This window comes from Pelobates fuscus, chromosome 1, assembly GCF_036172605.1.
Source record: "Pelobates fuscus isolate aPelFus1 chromosome 1, aPelFus1.pri, whole genome shotgun sequence".
Taxonomy (NCBI): domain Eukaryota; kingdom Metazoa; phylum Chordata; class Amphibia; order Anura; family Pelobatidae; genus Pelobates; species Pelobates fuscus.
In genome coordinates, this window is record NC_086317.1 from 85,516,520 (window position 1) to 85,538,416 (window position 21,897).

Consider the following 21,897-nt stretch of genomic DNA (forward strand, 5'->3'; position numbering starts at 1 on the left):
AGGACCAGAAAACCAGTCCCCGACTAGTTTGAGCATACACGTATTAGGTGTCCGGGCGCGGGCAACTCAACAGATGGTTTCCTGTAGTGGTGTTACTTTCTACAATCATTGCAATGGAAACTCCTTTTATGGGTGCAAATGTTTATATATGTTTAGTACACATATGAAGTAAGGGTCACTGTCTCAGAGTTATTAAAAAGAACGAGCAATAAAGATAATGCCTTGTACATGCATACAGCATTCTAAATAAATTAACCGATTAATTACTTCACTATTAACTTTTCTGTGCAATTTATTTGCCTTTGAGTGATAAGAAGTACAGTCAACACAGGCCTCAATTTAATAATCTTTGCAAAAGATTCAATGCGGTTAGAAAAGCTTTCAAAGATTTTTCAACAGAAGTCACTATTAAAGTCTATGGGAATTTTTGTAGCTAAATCATTTGAAAAGTCTTCCTAACAGTACTGAATCATTTGGAAAACATTAAATCCAGGCCATAGCTGGAAAAGACCAAATATTACTTACTAGGGATCAGCAACCCCTTGCATAAAGCCAATGGTACCAGTTATCAGCATAAAAGGCCACCAATGATATGTATCGGCCCTTAAAAATTATCGGTCGATCGCTAAACCCACCTCATCCCCCTCAAAAAACAAACAAAAAAAAACAAACTAATCTGGAGACGATAACCAGTATGTTTTAACAAATATTAAAACAAACAAAACCACAATTTGTTTTTGAGAATTTTATATTCAAACCTTGCTGTAGAGGCAAAGACTACAAAGTTTTGCCCTATGACATGCTCAGGGGAAACTGTAACCCCTACTGTCTTTACATAAAAAACAATAAAACAGAAATCCGTAATGATAATACCAAAAGGGAGCAGCAAACAAGCGACACCCTTGAGTCCACTTTTAAAACTTCTCAGAAATAATATTTGCAGGGAGACAATCAGGATACCAGGGAAATCCTGAGTGAGACCAACACTGTGCGGTTATGGATGGGGAACATTACAGTCTGAGTTGGGTGTCATAATTCAGAGTGAGAGAAGTCAGTCCTAGGAGGATCACTTGGCTTCATGAAGATGCCTTCCATGACTTTCCAGTAGTTGTGCTGGTTGGAGTAGGTCATGCCATGCACCTCCCTCTGACCGTTAATGGGGCGGCCATACTGTTCCCCTGTGACAGATAGCAGTACACTGGTGGATGTGTGTTTGAACCGCACCTCCTCGTCTCGCTGCCAGTATTCACCACTGCACAAAACTGTCCAGTCATCCAGGATATCTCCTTCCCCATCATCTCCAAATGCACTGACTTCCTGCATATGGAAAAATACATACTTAAAATGTTACTACTGTAGCCATGTGACATGACCATTCTCTTCTTTGGTGACAACCAATACATTAATTAGTGGTTTCACAGGAAAAACTATATAGTACTATTGCATTGCATATACATTAATTTACTGTTCATTTGTGATATAAGAGAAAGAAGTTTACCAGAGGAGTCTCATTGTGACCTGTAGCAAAGTATCACAAATATGAGAGCTATAGAGCAAAGACTATGCATATGGTTCCATGCTAAATAAAAATTGTAAAATAAAAAATAATAAGCTGAATGTTACATGCTTCCATTATTTTGTGCCTGGAGTGTCTGCTTCAATTTGCACTGACTCTTTGGAGTTTTTCTTTGTAGAAAAAAAAAAAATCTGGCCCTGCCCTAAATCTGCCTCAGAATTTACGATTTTTAGCTAGTCCAATGGTTTCCCATAGGTAAAGCATTGGATTGGCTGAAATCGTCAAGAAAATGGTATGGTTTGGTCAATCAGCACCTCCTCATAGAGATGCATTGAATCAATGCATCTCTAGGAGGCAAATTCAGCATCTCTATGCACACTGTGCAACACTGCCCCAGGAAGCACCTCCAGTGGCCATCTGAGAAGTGGCCACTGGACGTATTCCTAGGGGGCAATGTAAACACTGCCTTTTCTATGAAAAGACAGGGTTTGCATGAAGATGCCCAAAGGGAATGATTATACTCACCAGAACAACTACATTAGGGAGTAGTTGTTCTGGTGACTATAGTGCCCTTTTAACATGTCCATAGCTTTTGTGTATATTCCTGCAACTCTCATCAATCAGGAAATCACAGCTCTACTTGGCACACTAATACGGATTGCATAATTGTGTGCCATCATTTAACCTGAATTTAGTGTTTTTTTTTTGTTTTTTTTTATATAGTTTAAAGGGACACTATAGTCAACAGAACAACTACAGTTTATTGAATTTCTTCTGGTGAGTAGAATCATTACCTTCAGGCTTTTTGCTGTAAACACTGTCTTTTCAGAGAAAATGCAGTGTTTACATTACAGCCTAGTGATAACTTCACTGGACACTCCTTAGATAGCTGTTAGAGATCCTTCCTGGGTCATGGCTGCCTAAAATGCAGCCACACATTCAGTATCTCCTCCCTCTGCATGCAGACACTGAACTTTCCTCATAGAGATTCATTGATTCAATTCATCTCTATGAGGAAATGCTGATTGGCCAGGGCTGTGTTTGAATCATGCTGGCTCTGCCCCTGATCTGCCCTTTGTCAGTCTCAGCCAATCCAATGGAGAAGCACTGTGCTTAGATCAGGCCACCACTTCTAATGATGTCAGCAGGCAGTGGGCAGGTCTAAAGGAAACAGGGACATGTAAGCAGCTGCAGACTTAAATACAAGTAAGATTTAGGGAGTCATGAGGGGACCAGGCGGGCTAGATGGTGGTTTTAACACTATAGGGTAAGGAATACAAGTTTGTGTTCCTGACCCTATAGTGCTCCTTTAACATTTAAATCAAACTTGGAAAAAGAAAACACACAACACAACACCCTTATCACAATAACCTGACATAGCAGAACGCAACACCGCAGACTGGTATAAGAAATCACCAAAGCCATATAAAGTCACTGCCCCTTTACAGACTTCAAATGGCTATTACTGGTGTTCTCTCTATTACTTACCCATTGTTCTATTTATCATTAACATTATCTCACCTGATTCCCTGATAAAGGGGATGTGAAATGGTGGCTGTGAAGATTACGCCCAGTATTGATATGTGTCAGGCGGATTGACTGCCCACATTTTATCAATGTTCCTCTCATACACACAGTAGAGGTTTTTCCTCGAATCCGCCAGTAACTATTACCATCATCTACTGAGGTTACCCCGGTCACGGATTGCTGTCCACTGCCTGTAAAATTCAGAAAGCAAAAGTTTATTTTCTTTCATTCAGCTTTAATTCAGTGTCAACAAAATCTGGACAAAAAGCACATGAAAGTATCATCATACGGATATCGATAGATTTTAAACACTCCAATTCTGTCTCGGGTTTAACCTTGTAGGCTAGGGATTAGTACCATAACAGCAATTATGTGTCAACCAAGTAGAGGTATGGAAAGATGATGAGAGGGAATATAAATCAGAAATGAAAGATGGAAGGTAGAGTACAGTTTCTATGAATATGTGGAGAGTGAGGGCCCATGTATAAAAATAAAATAAAATAAAAAAAAAAACAAAAAAATAAAAATAAAATAAAAAAAGTGAGAGAGTAAGTGGAATTGGCAATGTAAGTGCTTTCTGTATGCCTTAGGTCCAACTCCTAGGCAACTCCTCCAAGCCTGTTGGGGAAGCCACTGGATCCAATGGTACCACGTGTCTACATATCAATGGTACCGGTTGGAAACTTGGAGAATTATCTCCTCAAATTAACGCATCTCCTACACTCTGTGTATTCTGTCCTGAGACAGCGGTACTGCTCTCTGCCTTCAGTACCTGGGGATAGGTCTGCAGGCTGCATCTATAAGGTGTGAGAGGGCAGATTTGCAGAATGCCTGGATTGGGAGATTTGTGATCTGAGAAAAATAAGTTTCCATGTTGAAGGGGAGTGGGCAGTCCACTAGATTGGCAATTGCCTTATCTTTATCCAGAATGGATGGATTACTGTGAAAGTCCACCGTATGTGAACCAAGGATCCTAATTCAATATTGCATCTCCAGCATTCCATGTCTATTGTTGAAAACATTCGGGAAAAGGTCTCTGGGGTATCAATGTGTGAATTATTTTAATCCTGCCTCCTGATAACGAGTCCTAATGGTGGAATATTTGTTCATAAGTATGAAGATTTCTCCCATTTAGCTCTGTCCACTCTGTTTAAATCTCGTTCCCAGAATTTCGTGAAAAAAGGTAGAGGAGAATCCTCCGGTGAGTAATGATTAATGCATACATGTAGGAAATGCAATGTGTATATCTCCACCACGGGGCCTGCGTGAGGCTTTTGTGTCTCAAAGGAGAGAATGGACAAAGTGAGCCAGTAGTTATGCTAGAAGTGTTTGAATAGATTTGCCAAGTGGGCTCCCAGGAGAGATTCCATAGAAACCATGTTCCTATTGGAGTGAAGGTTATGCAATATCAGTGGTGAGGTCACATTGCCGAGTATGGAGGAATGCAGGAGTATAGGCCTGATAGAATTAAAAATTGTCTATTATCGTAGTCATTGGAGAGGTAGTAGCAGTGTGAGTGTGTCTAGAGGGCTGATGGTGCCATTTGTGTAGTGTGTTAGGTATGGTCAGGTGATCACCTGGAAGACGAATGTTGGATGAGGAAGGTAGCCATAGCAGTGCATACAGTGGGAGTGGGGCAAGGGCATTTTTGATTTCCAGACAGGATTTGGTGTGGTCTAGTGTGAATCACACCACTTTCCTCTGAAAGTGTATAGATTTATGATAAGAGCAAGGTTGGACCAACCCAGTTCTCCGTGTTGCTTTGTTTGGATTAATATGTCATATCAAATTCAAGCCCTATTTATTTTGATAAGTATGTCATATCAAATTCTAGCCCCCTTTTTTGCCATAGGTATGTAAGGAAGAAGGATTTCACCTGGGTGAAAAAGGAGAGAGGCATGCGGATTGGGAGAGTTTGTAGGAGGTACAGAAATTTGTGCATTCATTTTAGTAGCCCCACTTTACCCAGCCACTTCATGTGTGGCAATGACCAACTTTTCAGGTCTTGTTTTACCAGCTGTAGGAGGAAGTTCAGTTGAGTATACCTTAGATCAGTCCATGGGATTAGCATACCCAAATATTTAATGGACACCACCAGGATAAAAAGGTGCTTTGAAAACTGCATTGTAGGGCTAAAGGGATACCTCTTCCTAGGGCTTCAGATTTATTAGAGTTGATGAAAAGATTGGACAACTGTCGGTAAGTAAAGAACTCACGTCATCATGTGAGGCAATGAGATGGACGTGTAAGTGTTAGCAGCATATTGCTCGCAAATGCTGCTACTTTATGTTGGTGTCCCTATACCTCAATCCCCTTGATATGTGGATGTGATATGACCGCATTTAGGAAGGGCTCAAGGCTCAGTATAACCATATTGTCTCTTGCTTTCCCCCCCAAGAAACCCACCTGTTTTGGACTCGCCAGTCTTGGGAGTGCAGCCTTTGTGCGGGAATTTTCGCAAATAACTTGAGATAGGTGCCCAACAGGGAGATCAGTGTATAGCTTGGGCACAGGATAGGGTCCTTGCCCTGTTTTTGGAGAACTACAATACATGTGCTCAGCGACAAGGGTGGCAGGGCAGCTGCCTTCATTATGGAGTTCAACGTTAGGAGGAGATGGGGGAGGGAGGGGCAGTATGTCAAAGAAAGTTTTATAGAACTTTAATATAAGTTCATCAGTCCCTGGACTTTTGCCTGATTTGGAAGATTTTATCGTAATAGGTGCCTCCAGACTTTTGAGTGTATCCCTACCTGAAGGGTTCATTAGACTCTAGCAGTCCATAAGGTTGTGGATGTTACACCAGGGGGGTCTGTTTATGGCATATATGCAACAGCCTTCTATGAACTAACTAGAAAAAAGTCGACTTCAAGGTCGCTGACTGAAAAAATTGAATACTAGGAAGGCTTGTTGCTGCCAAGCCCCCAAATTTTATGAAATGTAAACATTTTAAATGGTTAGAAACTTCTCCCTATAAGTTCTCCATCCAGCAGCAAAATTTCCTCCAATTGCGTCCACGCACTATCTGTCTAGAGTCCATAAAATAAAATTCCCCCATATGATGCTACTAGCTATATCACCATAGTGCAAACAAACGTGGAGTGAATAATTAAAAAAAAAAAAAACAGTAATTTTACTTACCGTAAATTCCTTTTTTCTTAGTATAGTGGCAGTACTTACAAGTGGGATGTTCCTTAGGATTCTGGACAAGAAGCTCCCCTTCTTTAGAATTTAAATGCTGTGCTCCGCCTGCTGCCTCCATATAAGCTGTAACTCAGAGACACTCACCAGTAATACAAAAGAACCAAACGGAGACCGAATGATGCATAGAATTTAATCTATTTGAAAGCGGAGGGAAAGCCAGTACTGCCACTATACTAAGAAAAAAGGAATTTACGGTAAGTAAAATTACTGTTTTTCCCCTTCGTATAGTGGCAGTACTTACAAGTGGGATATAGCAAGACCCCTGCATACAACAAAGGGTGGGAACTCAGCAGGCCACAGCTTGTAGCACCTTACGCCCAAAGCAGCTTCAGATGATGAGAATACGTCCAGCTTACAATGCTTGATAAAAGTATGTAAGGAAGACCAAGCAGCAGCTTTGCAGATGTCTTCAGGTGAGGCGGCTGCTTTTTCAGCCCAGGAGGTCGTCATAGCTCTAGCGGCACGAGCCTTTAAAGGGAAACTAAGGGGAATCCCTTTGGACTGATAAGCCAACCTGATTGTATACGTTAGCCATCTGGCCAAAGAGGGTCCTGAGACAGCACAACCCCTGTTAGCGCCATGAAAGAATACAAATAGATCTAAGGATCTAATCCCTGAGTCATCTGAAGACAGATTTTCAGGGATCTTCTAACATCTAGGAGATGTCACATTCTTTCCAGATCCGACGTAGGAAAATGACAAAACCCCGGTAGGACAATAGGTTGGTAATTGCAGCACTAGAAATAACCTTAGGCAAAAAAGAAGGCTTGGTGTGCAGGACCACCTAGTCGCGATCAAAAAAAGGTGAATTCCGGAGAGAAAGAGAGAGCTCGGATCACACCTACTCAACTAGCAGAGGCGATAGGCACCCGGAAAACCGTCTTGAAGGTAAGAAACTTGATAGGAACCTCTGGTAAATGTTCAAATGGTGGTTCACAAAGGGCTCGAAGCACCAGAGACAGATCCCAAGTAGGGAAAGGTACTAACTTAGGAGGCCTCTTGAGCCTTATGGACTTAAGAAATCTTAGAAAAAACAGGTTTGAGGCAAAGTCACGAACCAGGAAGTGATTTAGAGCTGAAATCTGGCCTTTGAGCGTAAAAACTCCCAGGCCGGCTTCAAACCCATCTTGCAAAAAAGAAAGACTTTCCGGGATAGAGGCTTTGGCCGGATCCAACCTCGAAGTGAACACCAGGTTCTGAACTTCATCCAAACTCTGAAATAGATTTACGAAGTGGACTAGCGGACAGAAGACAGCAACACATCACATAAAGGTCAGAGAGACCATGGCCTTGAAGGATCACCCTTGCAGCAACCATGCCGTCAGGTGAAAAATATCCAGAGTTTCCACGGGGAGAGTCACATTCTCCAATACTTGAGAAGAGACTGGAGATGCCAACGTGAGATTGTCAAGTTTTCCACTTCCGAAAACCAACTCCTGTTCGGCCAGAAGGGCAGGACTGCCAATTACTTGCCTTTTTCATCTTACTTATGAACAATCCGTGGTATAAGAGCGACAGGAGGGAAAACATAAGCCATGTCGAAGGTCCAAGGTATCGATAGACCGTCTAGGACAACTGGGTAATCTCCTGAATGGAGAGAAGCAAAACATTGTACTTTCCTGTATCTCCTTGTGCAAACAGGTCTATCTCCGGCCTGCCGAAGCGTGAACCCAGCTCCAAAAAAAAAAAAAAACTTTGCTTGACAGTGCCCAGTTGTCAGGGACCAGGAACCAGACAGAGACAGAAGTAGATGCAAACACACCTTTATTAATAAATAACAAATAATAAACAAAAGCAAAGTCCAGGAATCAAGCAGGGGTCAGTCACCAGAGCGGGTAGTCAGACAAGCCAGGATCAGGAGCACGGAGAGCAGCGGAGTCAGGAACAAGGCCGGAGTCAGGAACCAGGAGCAAACAGGAAACACAGGAACAAGGAGACTTCTGGGAAACAGGAAACCACGCAAGGGCAAGGAGGTTCTGGGCTTAGCTGCTTAAATAGGCAGAACTGATTAGCAGCAGGGTTGATTACTACTCACAGGTGAGTAACCGTGGCAACAAGCAGAAGGAGCTGATAGTAATTGCAACTGAAACTCAATCACTGAAACAGAAAAGGGTTGCTGTTTAAAACAGCAAAGAAACCCTGACACCAGTCTGCCTGAGACCAAAGTCTACGGCTGAGGCCGTCTGAAATAACGTTTAGAGACCCTCTGACATGGGTAGCTGATATAGCGAGAAGATTCGCTTGAGCCCAAGACATATGAGGTAGCAGAGCTCCTGAAGAGCTTTTACCTTTGTGCCACCCTGGCGATTCAAAAAAAAACCACTGTAGTGGCGTCGTCCGACTGAATCCTCATTGCCTGATTGGTGATGGCTGAACGGAAGGAAACCAGTGCCTTCCAAACCGCATTTAATCCCTGAAACTCCAGGAAGCGCCTGCCTCCACTCTGTTCCAAGATCCTGACGGAACTGAGAAGCTAGATGGGCGCCCCAACCCATCTGGGAGGCATATGTGGATATCATAAACCATTGTTTCTGAGCAAACGATAGGCCCTTTGAGATTTTGCTTCTGTGTTTCCACCAGTTCAGGAGTCCTTTCACCCCTTTGGATAGGTGGAAGGGAGAGTCTAGATCTTCCTGTTTTCGTGTCCATTGGGAAAGGATGTCCCATTGCAATGGTTTTGCTTCTGCCTTTGCCCAGGCCACTGCTGGGATTGCAGAAGCGAGGAGGCCTAGAACCTCATAGCATCTCTGATTGAACTTAGGTTTTTATGCAGCTTTGATACGGCTTTTAAAATCCTCATTTGTTTCACTAATGGTAGAAAAAGAGAGAGGGACTGTGAATTTCCTCTAAGACCCAAGAACTCTAGACTTCGTGACGCAGTCAGCTTGGATTTTTCCAGGTTCAGGATCCAACCGTGATCTCTTAAAACCTTTATTGTAATCTGAGATGAAGATTTAGCAGTCGTCTTTATTGGGCCTTCAGGAACCAAACGTCCAGGTATGGAACAATCGAGATACCTTTCAGACGTAAAACCGCCGCTATGGGTGCCAGGATTTTCGTAAAAGCTCGAAGAGCTGAGGACAGGCCAAAGGGAAGAGTTTAATAGTAAATGAGAATCCTTCGCTTTCTTGAAACAAGAATGCTTGGGCACTTCCGGATTTGAACCCGGGACCTCTCGCACCTGAAGCGAGAATCATACCACTAGACCAACAAGCCAGTGTTGCTAGAACCGCAAACCTGAGAAACTTCCGGGAAGATTCTGAAACCGGTACATGGAGATAAGCATATTTAAAAACCAACTCTGCCATGTAATCTCCCTTAGTAAAATGTGTGTCAAAAGACAAAATACGTTCCATACGGAACTTCTGTCATGGTAAGCAGGTGTTTACTAGTTTCGGGTCTAGGATCGGCCGGAAAGATCCATCTGGTTTTTGAACCAGAAAAAAAGGCGTGAGTAAACTCCCTGAAATACCCAACGTTTGGGTACCTCTCTACCACATTTCTTAAAGAAGAAGAGCATTTGATGGATAGCTTGACAGTAGGAAGGATGGACGTGGTTTCGATGAAACTTTATTCTGTAACCTTCTGAAATGGTTCTTGTAATCCACCTATATGAAGCACTCTTTTCCAGTCTTGGGCGAAGAACCGAAGGCGTCCTCCCACTCTTATGGCGTCAAAACTTCCTCTTTAGTCATGCCTGTTGGATTCCTGTCAAGACCACTGGCTGTTTATTTGAGGTACCTAGTTGGTCTCCCATACAAGTACTAACCAGGCCCGAGTCTGGATGGCTTCTGAGATCTGACGAGATCAGGGATTTTCAGGCTGGTATGGCCATAGGCCATCATGCTTTTGAAACCTGCAAAACCGCCCTGGTAACAAAAGGACCTCTGACCCTTGTACTGAAAACTTTAATATCCCTGGGTTCTTGATTCCAGAGGCAGGGCTTTCTTCGTATCAGACATCTGTCTAACAATGTCTTCCAAAGGAGTGCCCAAAAAAATGTTGTTCCTTTCAAAGGGTAATTCACATAAGGATACCTTAGACGCAGAGTCAGCTGTCCATGTTCGTAGCCAAAGAGCTCTTCTGGCTACTGACGACAAACCCATAATACTCGCTGATAAACAAAGAAAACTCATCTTTCAGTAGGAACAAGAGATGGGAAGGATCTGTATCAGATTTCCCATAAGGGAATCTTCCAGGGCTTGTAGCCAAACGCTCTGAGCTCTGAGAACCGCTGAACCTGCAAATTCAGCTCTGCACTGATATCCTGCGGCCTGGGATATTCTACTACACGAAGTTTCGGCCCGTTCGTCCATTGGGTCTTTAAGCCCTGAGACTTCGCCAATGGGTATAGTGGTTTTCTTTGATAGCTGGGCTCTGAACATCCACTTAGGAAGATCTTCCCATTTTTCTCCAGACTGTAGCTTGAAGAAGCAGTTCAAAAATGTTTTGAAATGAACGTACGTCTTTCAGGATTCTTTCATTCTCTATGATGGAGATCCAAGATTTAAGGAGACATTGGGAAACCTTTAACCTTACCCTTGGTAGGTTCAGTTTCTTGTACCGCCGTCGTCACTTCTTTAATAAATTTCTTCAGCTCTTCTGGTGGAAAACCCTCCTCCACACTTGAAGCCAGGCTGGAAATATCCGAAGGCGAAGAGACATCAGACACAGAAGGAGATCTATTCCTCCTACGCTGTGTGGGCAGTTTCTCCCGAATAGCCAGTCTTTATAAGCTTCAAATGTCTGGGACAAATTTTCCTGAAACCAGCCCAGGAAGGATGCCATATCAGTCTGCTCGGCTTTTTCTAGCCGATCCGTTGCGCACTGATTGCATGTATTTTTGCGACATCCGTCAGGTAGAGGTAACGCACATTCCAGACAACATAAGTGCTTAGATTTACTTGTGGTGTTTGGAACAGAAGTTGACATCTTGTCTATATCTGTCTTTATCTGGAGACATAGGACTTATTCTAGAAGCATGCATAAAGAAAGGTGAAAAAAAAGGAGAGTTCAATAGTTAAACCTCACCTTAAATCACCTAAGATCCGTGTAGGAGGGCAGGTGACACGGAGAACCAGAACTGTACACCCACCCTTGGGGTCAGGAAGGTCCTGCACAGCCATGTATCCAAATTTTAAATTTGGCGCCAAACACCGTTTCGCGCATGCTCAGTAGCGTGATTCTGTGTTTGGTGGAACGCAAAGCCTCCCGGGCGTGCGTTCCACCGCTGTGCGCATGCGTAATGAGCAATGAAGGAGGACCGCCTGGGAACTCCGTCAGAGAAAACCACAAAAGACAGTACCCGGTCACGTTCCGTAACGCGAACCCGGAAGTACTGTTGCCGCTCAGTTCCCGCCCGGGAAACTATCGGGCACTCACCTCCCGGTCAGCAACCTGTGCTGAACGCACCAAATCTCCACCTGCACTGTGGGGGAACCTGTCCGTCCCGTTGCTGGGACAAGAAGAACTGGTGAGTGTCTCTGAGTTACAGCTTATATGGAGGCAGCAGGCGGAGCACAGCATTTAAATTCTAAAGAAGGGGGAGCTTCTTGTCCAGAATCCTAAGGAACATCCCACTTGTAAGTACTGCCACTATACGAAGGGAAAAATAACAGTAAGCCGATGCGCATTTCAGCGCTATTAAAGCGCCTTCGCCCTTGGTATTCAAAAAAGCCGTTCACCTGGATTTCCTTAAAAGGATCACTATAGGGTCAGGAACACAAACATGTATTCCTAAACCTATAGTGTTAACACCACAATCTATCCCCCCTGGGCCCCTCATGTCTCCATAAATATAGCAACATCTTACTGTATGCAAGCCTGAAGCTGTAACTCTGCATGATGTTTGTCTCAGAAAAAAAAGCCGTCTGCTGACATCATAAGAAGTGGTAGCCTGATCCAATCACAGTGCTTCTACATAGGATTGGCTGAGAATGACAAAGAGGCAGATCAGGGGCAGTGCCAGCATGATTCAAACACAGCCCTGGCCAATCAGCATTTCCTCATAGAGATGAATTGAATCAATGAATCTCTATGAGGAAAGTTCAGTGTCTGCTTGCAGAGGGAGGAGACACTGAATGTTTGGATGCATTTTAGGCAGCCATGACCCAGGAAGGATCTCTAACAGCCATCTGAGGAGTGTCCAGTGAAGTTATCACTAGCCTGTAATGTAAACACTGCATTTTCTCTGAAAAGACAGTGTTTACAGCAAAAAGCCTGAAGGTAATGATTCTACTCACCACAACAAATTCAATAAGCTGTAGTTGTTCTGGTGACTATAGTGTCCCTTTAAAATCAGGCTGAAACAGCCAATCGTGTTATGGCCGCAACCAATAGTGGCTTAGGGGGCGTGTAAATTGTATTGATTTAACATTCTGACGTTTTAAACACTGCCCCTATCGTGACGCCCCTCTGTTGACATACACTCCCTCCTCCACATCGCATTGACGCAAGGAGGAAGGGAGAAGTAACACTCTGCAAAAATCACAGATAGGGGAGGGGTGAAAAAATTGTGACGATCCCTTGTGCAGTTTACCGCAAGGAACCAAAAGAAGGGGAGGAATATATTATTCTAAACATCCGGATATAATGTTTAGACCTCTATCACCGTTTATGGTAGTTAATTAGTGATAAACAAACCACTTTCACAACGACCAGACATAGGAGAATGACAATCCCATACACTTGTATCTATATAACATATCCTTACTGTTCTATTATGTTGTACACATACCAACATGATTAAAGTTGAAGACCATTTAATCAAACACTTTAAACCAGTGATGGCGAACCTATGGCACGCGTGTCACAGGTGGCACGCGTGTCACAGGTGGCACGCGTGTCACAGGTGGCACGCGTGTCACAGGTGGCACGCGTGTCACAGGTGGCACGCGTGTCACAGGTGGCACGCGTGTCACAGGTGGCACGCGTGTCACAGGTGGCACGCGTGTCACAGGTGGCACGCCGGGCCCGCTCTGCTGGCACGCGGCCATAGGTCGCCGGGAGAGTGGGGGCCGCTGGCTGTCTGCAGAGTAGGCACCTGCCTGCAGGTGCCTACTCTGCTTCCGGGCCGGGAGGCAGGGGGAGGGATCTAGCAAGCAGCTCCCCTGTCCTCCCGCGCGATACTGTGTGGAGCGTTGCCGCGCGTTACCATGGCAACGCTCCACACAGCATCGCGCAGGAGGACAGAAGAGTTGCTAGCTAGCTGCCACAAACAAACTTACCACCGGACCACCAGGGATCGCTGTGCCCCCCCCCCCCAAACCACCAAAGGTAAGAGGGAGGGGGAGGGGGGGGGGGATACAGCATTGATATATATTTTCTTTTGTTTTTGTTTTTTAGTATTTTTACCCCTACCACCCACAGCACCCCTACCCCCCACAGCACCCCTTACCGCCCCTTACCCCCACAGCACCCCTTACTGCCCCTTACCCCCACAGCACCCCTTACCGCCCCTTACCCCCACAGCACCCCTTACCGCCCCTTACCCCCACAGCACCCCTTACCCCCCCTTACCCCCACAGCACCCCTTACCCCCACAGCACCCCTTACCCCCACAGCACCCCTTACCCCCACAGCACCCCTTACCCCCACAGTACCCCTTACCCCCACAGCACCCTTTACCACCCCTTACCCCCACAGCACCCCTTACAACCCCTTACCCCCACAGCACCCCTTACAACCCCTTACCCCCACAGCACCCCTTACAACCCCTTACCCCCACAGCACCCCTTACAACCCCTTACCCCCACAGCACCCCTTACCCCCACAGTACCCCTTACCCCCACAGCACCCTTTACCACCCCTTACCCCCACAGCACCCCTTACAACCCCTTACCCCCACAGCACCCCTTACAACCCCTTACCCCCACAGCACCCCTTACAACCCCTTACCCCCACAGCACCCCTTACAACCCCTTACCCCCACAGCACCCCTTACAACCCCTTACCCCCACAGCACCCCTTACCCCCACAGCACCCCTTACCACCCCTAGCACCCCTACCACCACAGTACCACCCATAGGACCCCTACCACCACAGTACCACCCATAGGACCCATACCACCACAGTACCACCCACAGCACCCCTACCACCCACAGCACTCCTACCCCCAACACAGAACCCCTACCACCCCTTACTCCCACAGGACCCCTACCACCACAGTACCACCCACAGCACAGCACCCCTACCACCCACAGCCCCCCTACCCGCCCACACACACACAGCACACCCCACACACAATGAGCACATCCCCCACACACTGCACCCCCCCCACACACACACACAGCCCTCCCCACCGTTACACACACACACACACACTGCACCCCTCAATGTAGTATGTGTGTGTATTCAGCAGTCTGTCTGTATGTGTACTCAGCGGACTGTGTGTGTGTGTGTGTGTATTTAGCGGACTGTGTGTTTATGTATTTAGCTGATGGGGAATGTGTATTTAGCGGACGGTGTGTGTATGTATTTAGCAGACGATGTGTGTATGTATTTAGCGGACGGTGTGTGTATGTATTTAGCGGACTGTGAGAATGTGTTCTGCAGTCTGTGTGTATGTATTGCATTTGTTGGAGATACTAATAAATATACGCTGAATTTTATCTATTTATATCATTATTTAAAATCTGTATCATTGAACTCTCTGTTGTGTTCTTCTTTTAAAACAAAAGTTGTTAATTAGTTCGGACAACTGTACAAGTTGTTTTTTCTAAACTTAAACCTCAGTATTCAGGTTTAATTGCAGTGTTGGCACTTTGAGGAAAAAAAAGTTGGCATATATTGCGGTTTGGGCACTCGGGCTCAAAAAGGTTCGCCATCACTGCTTTAAACAGTACAATTAATAAATCAAGTTTTTGGTGTTAATGGTTACAAATACCACTGTATCTTAAAATCAGTGATCCTGAAACAATTATGGTAGTGCAGAAAGCAATAAATTGCATACAAATCGATATAGACAACACAGATGATCTGCATTCCTTAGTATTGGTAAAATAAAAACCTGTGATCTCAACGGGACCCAGGTAAATAGTCCAGCACAGCCCTCTGTGTATTAATTGTACCTCTCAAAATAAAATCACATGCAATAAATGAAAAAATATATACATAAGTTAATGAAAATAGTCTATCCCATCAATCATATTACAATAACCTTTTCAAGTGCCAATATAAGGGGTGAATGTAAAGCCCTCTTGAGGCCCTTGGGTGCCAGAGTACCTAATTTGCAAATCCAAAAGCACTCTTTTGTTGAGAGCTAAATCAAGATCACCCCCCCACCCCTCCCTCCTACCCATTTTAACATGTTCTATGCCGGAAAACTTCACGCCCTTAGGAGAGTCTCTATGATATGCCCCCATGTGTCTTGCCACTGGAGTATCTTTAAAGGAGGTCACTGAGTAGACATGTTCCATTATTCTCCTATTAAATGGGCGTATCGTCTTCCCCACATATTTAAGGCCACACTCACAAGTTAGAAGATATATAACTCCCGAGGTGTTGCAGTTAAAAAATTGTTTAACAGGAATTTTGAGTGTGTCCATTGAATCCGTGATAATCTTTGATCCCTTTGAAATATACCAACATGGTACACAGCGGCCGCACTGGTAAGTGCCAACCACAGAGATCCTCAGCTCATATCCCATCTAGACTATAGACTATAGAGTCTCCCCCTACTGCTACTATACAGAGTCCTCAATAGGGGCACTTTGTAATGGGTTTATATATGTTTTTGTTGTCCCAAAATATTTAATAAATCAATCTAGTTGTAGATATTGTCTAAAAGTATATTAGTTTTATATTCCTCAAGGGATCCTTTTGTGTCCGTTGGGAGTTTATATCCATTGGACATTTATGTATTTCTCGGTAGCAGATTTAAGACTCGCTACTCCTCTAGTGTGAGTGTGGATGTTATGGGAGAAAAAGCCCATCGGGTAGGAACTGGGTGTCTTGCTGACTTGGAAATGGGTTTCCTGGAAAAACACTATTGAGACGCTCAGCACCCAGATCTCTTTGAAGGTCCCTAGCTTGTTTATTGGGAGTGATAAGGTACATTTAATGTAAAATAGGTCAGGTTGACTGGTCTGGAGTCCATGGGTTGGGAGAAGGAAGGTGCAGGAAGGCATAGAAGGAATAGAAAAAAAGAGCCCCACGCCTGGTTGTTTATCAATCAACATGACACCAGGGGTGAAGGTTCGAGCCCTCGTATATGTGGACTAGTGCTGGTGTGCTATTTAGGTCCAAGACTTCCGTATCAGATCATCGAAACAGTGAATTTACTTACCTTTTTTCGCATGCCACACCTGCCCCACCTACGTGACTGAGAGCATCAATTTTGATAGGGTAATGCCAATCAGCATCTCCTCATAGAGATACACTCAGCCAATGCATATCTATGGGGAATGATCAGCACTGTGCAGCACTGGACTAGGAAGCACATCTAATGGCTGTCTGAATGACGGCCACTAGAGGTGTTCCTGGGCAGCTTTTCTATGAAAAGGAAGCGTTTCTATTAAAGAGGATTCCAGCACTGAGAAGGTAACCCTGCTATTGCATATATTAAACTGCTATAAGTATGATGAAAACCAGTATATCCATGCTCATTTAATTTGGGAGTGCGTCTACATGTTTTTTTGTGAGCAAGGGATTTTCTTTACTTTTCTGACTTTTTACTATACACATTAGAACCATTACATTAAAAGAGACACTGTAAGCACCCAGACCACTTGCAGGTCATTGAAGTGGTCTGGGTGCAGAGTCCCAGTATCCTTAACCCTGCAAAGATAATTATTGCAGGTTTTTAAAATAAACTGCAATAATTATCTTTATGGGTTAACTCCACCTCTAGTGGTTGCCTACCAGACAGCCACTAGAGGGACCTCCGGATCATTAGGCGACTTTTGGTCGCCTGACGCTGGAAGTCCTCACACAATGCATGAGGACATCTAGCATCATCTAAAACCCCATAGGAAAGCAATTGAGCAATACTTTCCTCTGGGGTAGCCTTAATGCGAGCAGGGCCATTGGTGCGAATACGCATTTGGTCTCCCTCGTCGGCTGACATCAGCAGGGGAGGAGAGAAGGCAGACCTGAGCCAGTGCCAATGTTATTAAAAAAAAGAACAAAAGAAAAATGCGGAAGCCAATGGGGATTTTGGATAACTGACAGATCTATTTTAACAAATACATTAGCATCCAGTTTTTCCTGCTCGATAAGACCAGTCAGTGCACCTGAACAGACCCTTAAAGCTGAGCTGCAATATTAATGGTGCTTGAAACATTTCTTTAAAGTATTAACCCTTCCAACCTTTTTGCACAAATGTTTTTTTTTTTCCCCTAAGCTTTTTCGTTATAGTGCCCTATTGGCTGTGTCAATCTATTTCTCTTAGAGAAACATTCGATTGGACCATTTGACCAGCTCGAAAAACAACATCAAAAAACGCTAAGGCTATAAGGGTATAGGGACGGCAAGGAGGAAGTGGTCTGGGTGCCAGGTCCCCCAGGTTTTAACCCTGCCTGCTGTAAACATAGCTCTTTCAGAGAAACTGCTATGTTTACACTAGAGTTAATCCAGCCTCAATTGGCTGTCTCACTGACAGCCGCTAGAGGCGCTTCTCACAGTGACAAGATGCTGACGTCCATAGGAAAGCATCGAGAAATGCTTTCCAATGGACTGTTTTAATGCGCGCTTGGCTCTTGCCACGCATGCGCATTTGGCTCCGACGTCGGGAGGACGAGGAGAGTTCCCCAGCGCCGAGGGAGCCCTTAGCCCCTGAAGAAAAATGCAAATATCTCAGCATGTGCAGTGTTTCAAGCAGAAACACATACAGACTCCTACCACCATGACTACTTAAATAAGAAGTGGCCATGGTGATTGGAGTAACCATTTAAGGGATAATAATGGTATTATCCCTTCATAAAAATCTTGCTTTTAACAGATTTTGTAAAACATTTAATTTCAAATACATTTATCAAGATTTGTAGAAATGTTGACAATACTATATAATTAGAACAGCCCATGCTGCCAAGTATTTAGATATAGATTGTGATGACAACATTGGTTATTAAAGAGCCAATATAATTTGTCTTAAAAACAGATTGATGGACAAATCTGCACAACTACTGTAAGCATGTTTAACCTCTCATTACTCCTACTGGACCCCCCCCCCCCCCCCCATGTAAAACTTTACAGGTTTTCAAAATGATGATTATTTGTACCAAACCGGTTGTGGTTAGATGTGCTGCACCAAATTTGGAGAAAGTAGCAGATGGAAAGAGGAAGCATAAACACTTTAGCTTTTAAACTGTTCTGAAACCTGGGAGGTGAAGCGAAACGAAGTGAAATCAACGCCAGAGTCCCAAAATAGGATGCAAGATACATCAAAACTACAAGAATACATTACAGTATTAAAAATACACACAGTGTTTACCATTGCGTGACTGAAAGGAGAGTAGCATGAGGAGTGAAAAATGCCAACATGCTGACAATAAAGATAGTGTTTCGTTGTTGTGGGGGCCTATGCCCTGCTTAAGAATGCATTCCCAAACTGGGTCAGTTGGATAAGAGGGAAGAGTTAATAGACAAAGTGAGACAAAAAGAAGCAAGTACTGAATGAATCTATTTTAAAGCTGTTAAAGGGAAACTCCAGTGCCAGGAAAACGATCCGTTTTCCTGGCACTGGAGGGTCCCTCTCCCTCCCACCCCCCAATCCCCAGTTGCTGAAGGGGTGAAAACCCCTTCAGTGACTTACCAGGGGCAGCGACAGGTCCCACGTCGCTGCTTCCTCCTCCCCCGCCGCTCCTCCTTCTACTTACGTCGGCCGGTGGGCGAGACTGATCTCGCCCGCCGGCCGAGGAGACCTAATGCGCATGCGCGGCAATGCCGCGCATGCGCATTAGCGCACCCCATAGGAAAGCATTGAAAATGAATTTCAATGCTTCCCTATGGGGAATAGAGCGACGCTGGAGGTCCTCACACAGCGTGAGGACGTCCAGCGACGCTCTAGCACAGAAAACCTGTGCTATGAAGCAGGAAGTCCCTCTAGTGGCTGTCTAATAGACAGCCACTAGGGGAGGACTTAACCCTGCAAGGTAATTATTGCAGTTTAAAAAAAACTGCAATAATTACACTTGCAGGGTTAAGGGTAGTGGGAGTTGGCACCCAGACCACTCCAATGAGCCGAAGTGGTCTGGGTGCCTGGAGTGTCCCTTTAAATATATTATTTACCCTGATCGGCCACAACATTAAAACCACTGACAGGTGAAGTGAATAACTGATCAGATCGTTATAGTGACACCTGTCAAGGGGAGTGATATCTTAGGCAGCTAGTGAATGGTCAGTTCTTAAACTTTAACCCCTTAAGGACCAAACTTCTGAAATAAAAGGGAATCATGACATGTCACACATGTCATGTGTCCTTAAAGGGACACTATAGTCACCTGAACAACTACAGCTTAATGTAGTTGTTCAGGTAAGATCTATAGCTCCCTGCAGGCAATCTAATGTAAACACTGTATTTTCAGAGAAAATACAGTGTTTACATTGATTGATAGGAATACCTCCAGTGGCCGTCACTCAGACGGCCACTAGAGGGACTTCCTATCACGCAGGGCCCTAAAAAGGCCCTGTAGACGTCAGACGTATATACGTCTGACGTGTTCAGGAGAGAGAAGGCACTGTGTGCGCGCCTTCTCTCTCCAGCCTGTCAGCGGAGGAGGGGGGCGGGCAAAGACCGCGAGCTGAGCTGTCACTCAGCTCAGCTCGCGGCCGCGCACATGCGCGGTAGTGTGCTCAGGACGCCTTGAATGCCGCCCTCTGAAGTATGTGCGCATGTGCAGCGAAGCCGCGCATGCGCACAAGGGAGCAATGAAGCTTCCAAATGGAAGCGTCTGATTGCTCCCTGCTCGCGCCCGCCTATTTCGTCATTTTGACGAAATAGGGGGCGCGGCTTCACGAGGCTCCCGGCACTGGAACCAGGTAAGTAAAATCTCCTCCCTGGAGAGTCCCTTTAAGGTGTTAAAGACCACTGGATGAAGATTGCTTAGTCTGATGAATCACATTTTCTTTTAGATCAGGTGGATGGCCAGATGCATGTGCAGCTAATGTCTTGGTGCCAGACACCAAAGTACACGTTCAGAGGCCTTGAGGAGTGCATGCCTCGATGCACCAATGCTGTTTTGGCAGCACGACGGGGACCTAAAACAGCACTCGAAGAACCATAATCCTACCATCTGCTGTACTTCTTTATGGGGTCTGGAGTCCCATAAGATGTCCAATTGCATGCGAGAGCATGCGCACTAGATCCTCCCCTCACCCACCAGCTGGCGTCGGTGGAGGAAGCGCCAAGGTGAACCGCCTAAGCTTGGGCAATGCACGAAACCACCTAACGCCATAACAACTTAATCGTGATGAAGTAGTTATGGTGCCTGCCGTCTCCCTTTAATTGACCCATCTCAACCACTATACAGAGACCAGCGTGTGCCTGGAAAGGATTTAAAGTGGAAATTATTAGAGATTGACTGACTGTGCATAAGGCTATGATGAAAATAGAAAATAAAAAAAAATCTAAACAATTCTAATATGAGACTATATATATTATATATATATATATATATATATATATATATATATATATATATGCAAACACACCGGGTTCTTCTTACCTGCCATTGAATGGGATTCATGTAACATTTGAAAGAACAGATTGCCATTTCTATTCACATCCCACTATTATCACAAACACATGTCACAGGCAGAGAGAACCCCTCACTGTTAATGTGGCCATTGGCTCTGCGTGACGTCAGCGCCTGCCACGAATAGCACTGTACCTGAGCCGTATCTGACGTCATGGGAGTGGAGGCGGACATTGTGCTTGGTGTTGAGCAGTTTGATGACCGAGCCGCAGGTCACGGTGCTCAGCTCCGAGGCGAAACCCAGGGGCAGCAGCAACGGAGTGACAAAGAGCAGGAGAGAGCCAGCTCCTTCCTGGGGCTTCATCGTCCTCTCTCACCGGCCGGGGAACAACCGGAAACCAGCACCACCGAGTGCACCGGAAGAGCATGAGGGGAAAGCTAAGGGAGGACTAGTCACAGGCCGCCATCTTTGTTACTGGAATAGTAAATGTGCATGGTGAAAGCACAAGCATGATTAGATTTTGTTGTTTCTCATAGTGTGGACTCAGTTTGTCAGTTTATCTTAACCCCTTAAGGACACATGACATGTGTGACATGTCATGATTTCCTTTTATTCCAGAAGTTTGGTCCTTAAGGGGTTAAAGTCACAGCTTGACTCTTTTAGCCTAAACTGGGGTTTAGGGAACAAACTCTAAAGTGTGATTTGTTAGGTTTTTAGTGACTTTCAATTTTTTTTTAGCAAAATAGCTGAATTGTAAAAGTTATCCAATAATGAACTATAGCAAATTATATTTGAACTTTAGGCTAAAAAGCCATGTTGTGATTGTGAAACAGTGAAATTCAGGCCCACCAACAGTCAAAATTTTGGTGGGGCAGTCCCTTCATAAGTGAGTGAAAGTGTGTTATGTCTCAGATGGTGGTTCCCAAACCAGTCCTCATGGCCCACCAAGACTCCAGGATTTATGTATCTCCCTTTTTTATTCCAATGGAGATACTGACAAAAACTTGACTGTTGGTGTG

At 44.8% G+C, this 21,897-nt stretch overlaps 1 protein-coding gene across 1 annotated transcript; it reads right to left on the minus strand.

Moving 5' to 3' along the window:
• Positions 1-730: 730 nt before the first annotated feature.
• Positions 731-21,291, minus strand: SDF2 (stromal cell derived factor 2). The gene is made up of 3 exons (XM_063444224.1): positions 21,073-21,291; positions 3,038-3,234; positions 731-1,317 (listed from the first exon to the last, which is right to left on the minus strand). The coding sequence occupies exons 1-3, from the start codon at positions 21,239-21,241 to the stop codon at positions 1,030-1,032; spliced, it is 654 nt and encodes a 217-aa protein (XP_063300294.1). The 5' UTR covers positions 21,242-21,291; the 3' UTR covers positions 731-1,029.
• Between the last annotated feature and the right edge of the window lie 606 nt (positions 21,292-21,897).

What these genes read in the sequence shown, in the direction of transcription:
- SDF2 (XM_063444224.1), bottom strand. Translation starts at nt 21,241, where the DNA reads ATGAAGCCCCAGGAAGGAGCTGGCTCTCTCCTGCTCTTTGTCACTCCG. An exon ending in TGACGTCAGATACGGCTCAG is followed by an intron (nt 3,235 to 21,072) that starts GTACAGTGCTAT and finishes TGAATTTTACAG; the next exon opens with GCAGTGGACAGCAATCCGTG. An exon ending in CCCCTTTATCAGGGAATCAG is followed by an intron (nt 1,318 to 3,037) that starts GTGAGATAATGT and finishes TTCCATATGCAG; the next exon opens with GAAGTCAGTGCATTTGGAGA.